Source organism: Bidens hawaiensis, unplaced genomic scaffold, assembly GCF_021521415.1.
Source record: "Bidens hawaiensis isolate Kalapana, Puna unplaced genomic scaffold, B.hawaiensis_p1.1 tig00005079_1, whole genome shotgun sequence".
NCBI classification, from domain to species: domain Eukaryota; kingdom Viridiplantae; phylum Streptophyta; class Magnoliopsida; order Asterales; family Asteraceae; genus Bidens; species Bidens hawaiensis.
This window is the reverse complement of record NW_027491323.1, coordinates 878,414-882,893: the sequence shown is the minus strand read 5'-3', so window position 1 is coordinate 882,893 and position 4,480 is coordinate 878,414. Positions and strand designations below refer to the sequence as shown.

Below are 4,480 nucleotides of genomic sequence, written 5' to 3'. Positions count from 1 at the left end.
TCTATAAATCCATTGCTTCGGAAAGTCCAAGAAATGTTTGTGTACAGCAATATACTTCTGTACATTTAAGGCTAACCACCACCACTCATCATAAAAGCATAAACGCAGCCGACCAAAGCTATGAATCTCCAATCAACACAAACAACCGTCGCTCATGAAGAATCACCGGCCACGAATTTCTGGAATTCACCAAATCACCGTCGCTTCGTCTTCATTTCAGATGGTCGGATATTAAATCTTTGTTTCGTCTCCCTCTCTTTGGATTTGTTGTGGTGGATGGTTCTAGGCCTGGTGGGGATCGAAGGTGGTGTGCTGGTGGCCGGAGAAGCGTAGTAGGACGATAAGGACTGTATTATAGGGTTTCTTAAAATGTGGATGTAGCGGAGCGGCTTGTAAAGGGCTAACAGTTAAAAAAGTGATATATATGTAAATATAATAAATAGTTAAATAATAAAAATTAAAATTTCGGATATCGGATATTCGAACTATCCGAAAATATTCAAAATTACTATCCGAATCCGAATCTGAAACTTCGGAATCTCGGATGTCCGAAATTTCAGATATCCGAATTTTCGGATAATTCGGATACGGATTCGGATTTTTTTGAACACCCCTTGTAAACAATAATAAACTTTTCTAAAAAAAATATCATCATATTGTTTGTTTGGGCAACGTAAACTTCAATGCTTAGCTGTCAAATTCTGGTTCGTTTGTCATAAACCACCCTGTCACCTTCCCAAACCCCTAAAGCAAAAAAGCTACCCCAACATATTCATTCATCCTGAAACATCTCTTCGAAATCGCTACACTCTGCAAATGGTCTCTCTTCAAGAATCCGACACCTACAATCCGGGTCGGTCCCAAATAACCCGACCCTACTACACTCCTCCTCCCTCCTCAGCCACTTACCAAAAACATCTCGGCCGTTCAATGCGTACAATCCGCTCCAGTTTCTCCCACTCGGAATATTCCAGCAGCTGCTCGTTCGCCTCCGCGGAACAGCAACCGGACGCCGTGTCGGAAAACCTCTCCGATTCCGTCATCGACGTTCACTTGCAGCAGCTCAGCAAACTCTCCAAATCATCCTCTTCCGTTACCTCTGCCGACGAATATTACGGACTCTCACAAGTTTTCAGTGACTGTTCAAACTACAGCAGTGACGTGTCCGGAGAATTGGAGCGGCTAGCGTGCTTGCCGGAGGAATCGTACGGTGCGGAGGAATCGCCAGAGCCGGAGCCGGAGCCGTGTGCTGGGTTTTTGCAACGCGAGAGTTTCTCCACGGAGATTATCGACAACATCTCCCCCGAGGATTTACAGCCCACGGTTAAGATCTGCGTCGATAGTCTCAGTTCCAACTCTGTCGCCGTAAAAAGATCCGCCGCAGCGAAAATTAGATTGCTGGCGAAGAACCGAGCGGACAACCGAGCTTTGATTGGAGAGTCCGGCGCTGTTCCCGCGCTCATTCCGCTTCTTCGCTGTTCCGATCGATGGACCCAGGTATTAACGTTTTGAATATATTATAATATAAAACCACATTTTGAATAGGATATTACAAAGGGTATAAATAGAATATACAAAAGCTAAATATAATAAATACAAATATATGAAATGCATAATAATTCTAGGGATTGATATGATCATTATTAACCTTGATACCAGGAACATGCTGTTACCGCGATACTTAATTTATCTCTTCTGAATGAGAATAAACCGTTGGTTGTTAGTGCGGGAGGGGTGAAATCGTTGATCTACGTTTTGAAAACCGGTACGGAGGTGTCGAAACAGAACGCGGCGTGTGCGTTGTTGAGTTTATCGATGGAAGATGAATACAAGGTTTCGATAGGAGCAAGTGGGGCGATACCACCGTTGGTTTCGCTGTTGATTAACGGCTCCAACCGCGGGAAAAAAGACGCGTTAACGACGTTGTATAAGCTGTGTTCGATGAAGGCGAATAAGAGGAGGGCAGTTACCGCAGGCGTTGTGAAACCGTTGGTGGAGTTGGTGATGGCGGTGGGGGAGGCGGTGGGAATGGCGGAGAAGGCGATAGTGGTGATGAGTAGTGTGGCGGCAGTGGAGGAAGGGAAGGCGGCGATTGTGGAGGATGGCGGTATTCCGGCGTTGGTGGAGGTGATCGAAGACGGTGTGTCCGTTAAACGGAAGGAGTTTGCGGTTGTGACGCTGATTCAACTTTGTGAGGGAGTTGACGGAGTTAGAAACCGGGGGTTGTTAGTTGGAGAAGGCGTTATTCCGCCGTTAGTGGCTCTTTCTCAAACCGGGACCGCTAGAGCGAAACACAAGGTATGATATTTCACTATTGTCCTGACTCCTGAGATTGGTGGTCTAGCGGAGAAAAAAACAAAAAAATTGTCTAAAGAAAATAGTATATCAAAATTAGATCAATTTTAATTTAACTTTTATTCCTTAATTGACATATTAATTTAGATAAATGTTGATATTTTTGCAGGCTGAAACATTACTAGGGTATTTGAGAGAAGCAAGGCAAGAGGGATGTAGTTCAAGTCCAAAGTGAGGGAGGTATTTATTATTCAGATAAGAATAATAATATATGTTTTGCTAGTGTGTATGGATTGTATATATGAAATTATTTTTAATTCTTTTTATGGGTTTATATACGGATTGGTGAGTTTTTATATAAAAAGAAATACAACTTGGGTAGTTGTAAATGTAATCGTAACTAGAAGTTGACCTGTCATGTTTTCCTTTATGATAAAACCAAAGAGCTTGTTGCTTATTATATGTATATTATTATAATATAAATATATATATCAAATGTGAATAGAATTTGATATTAAGTTAATTATGACATGGGTCCTATGGTTCAAAAGTGGTTGTATAGTTTGTGGTTATGATAATTGATAAATCCTCTTTAGCTTGCTTTCACATTTAACACTAGTTTTGTTATGTGGTGGGTGGTTCTTGATCAAGAACTTGTTTGACAGAATTTGAATTCATGACAACTGTTTGTTTTGTGAATTTTTGTAGTTGAGAGACATTTTCTTTTTATTTAAATTGTCGCTTAGATATTAAAAATAGTGATGAATTGTGGGGGCCGGTTGATGTGCATTTCATTGGTGTAAAGTTGGCAGCTTTCTCTTTTCATCTGCAGTGTTTGTTGGTCCTACATGGGCACAAAACCACTGGCATATAATATTGAAGCCACCAACCATAAAAAATCTGTCTATATTTGTGTGAAATACTAAAATGATTCGTTAAACGAGCCGACTAGCTCGTGAAGTCACATTTGCCTCATAAAATCTCGAATTAAATTCACTAACTCGGACAAAGTTTTATACCTAAAAAATAAGTAACTGGTTTCTACACCTTATTACACTTTGTATTTATATTAATGAAACATAATTATATAAAGGATCAAGTTATTCTACAAAGTGAGACAAAGATGAGAAATATAAAAAGAATTTGTAGTCACACACTCACACAAAAAGTTCTCTAAAAAAAATAAAAATAAATAATAACTCAAAATTTAATAAAAAATAAAAACACAAAAATGTTTCCACCGTCTTTCTCGTTCTAAAAAAAGTGTTGATGAAAAAATCATTGTGCTTTTTTATTTATCGTTGTGTTTTATGTTTATTTCGTAATTAATTGTGGCTTTTTTTATGATATTGTGTTATATTATTATACATCGTGTTATATTTTGTTCGGCATTGTGTTATCTTCTGCGATCTATTGTGTCCTTTTTAGTTATAATTGTGTCTTTTGTTCATTTTCGTCATTGTGTCTTTTCGACGCTTTTTTTAAACGGGAATGACGGGGGAAACATTTTAGCTTTTAAAAATTTTCCGGTTTTCATTTATATTTTCAGTTACGATTTTTTTTATTATTTTTTGAACTTTGGGGGGGGGGGGGGGTTTGTGTGGTAAAAAATCCTTCTCACACTTCTCATTTTGTATTTTAACTTTTCCCTTATATCAAATAAAATAACTTGTGTGAGAATTTGACTTTCAATATATTAAGTTATTAGTTACTAATTTAGGGCAAGCGGGGCGCCCAACTCAAGCCTTTCGAGCTTGGACGGGTTGGGCTAGCACAACCCACCCATGGGAACGGTGTTTCTGAGTTTCAATTCTAGGTTTCGAGATACACTCGTGGTAGGACAATTTGACCGTTCAATGGTCATTTGGCTGTCTAAATAAAAGAAATCTATTTTTTATATATATAAATTAACCAATCATAATCTTTTCCACAACCAAATTATTCAACCTTATATTCTTTTAAGTTGAAATATCTCAATTTGATTCACGTGGCCTTCAAAATTTGATTCAAATGGTTTTGGATTGAGTCCCGACATATTCGATTATGACCGTATGTCGATACTGGCATTGAGACTGCGCCCAAGGGGGGCATCATTTATTTCAAACTTAAAGATACAGGCACATCTACAATAAGATATATGGCACGTGATCGTGAATTAGTGCATCAAGCTATATTGCGTCCAAGG

The 4,480-nt window shown here is 38.7% G+C and overlaps 1 protein-coding gene across 1 annotated transcript; it reads left to right on the top strand.

Annotated features, from left to right (window-relative positions):
* The first annotated feature begins 816 nt into the window (after positions 1–816).
* On the top strand, positions 817–2,616 carry LOC143628840 (U-box domain-containing protein 13-like). Its single transcript, XM_077098313.1, has 3 exons — positions 817–1,497; positions 1,660–2,298; positions 2,465–2,616. Exons 1-3 carry the CDS (start codon positions 817–819, stop codon positions 2,528–2,530), a joined length of 1,386 nt encoding a protein of 461 aa, XP_076954428.1. The 3' UTR covers positions 2,531–2,616.
* Positions 2,617–4,480: the final 1,864 nt, after the last annotated feature.

What these genes read in the sequence shown, in the direction of transcription:
- LOC143628840 (XM_077098313.1), top strand. Translation starts at nt 817, where the DNA reads ATGGTCTCTCTTCAAGAATCCGACACCTACAATCCGGGTCGGTCCCAA. An exon ending in GTTCCGATCGATGGACCCAG is followed by an intron (nt 1,498 to 1,659) that starts GTATTAACGTTT and finishes CCTTGATACCAG; the next exon opens with GAACATGCTGTTACCGCGAT. An exon ending in CCGCTAGAGCGAAACACAAG is followed by an intron (nt 2,299 to 2,464) that starts GTATGATATTTC and finishes ATATTTTTGCAG; the next exon opens with GCTGAAACATTACTAGGGTA.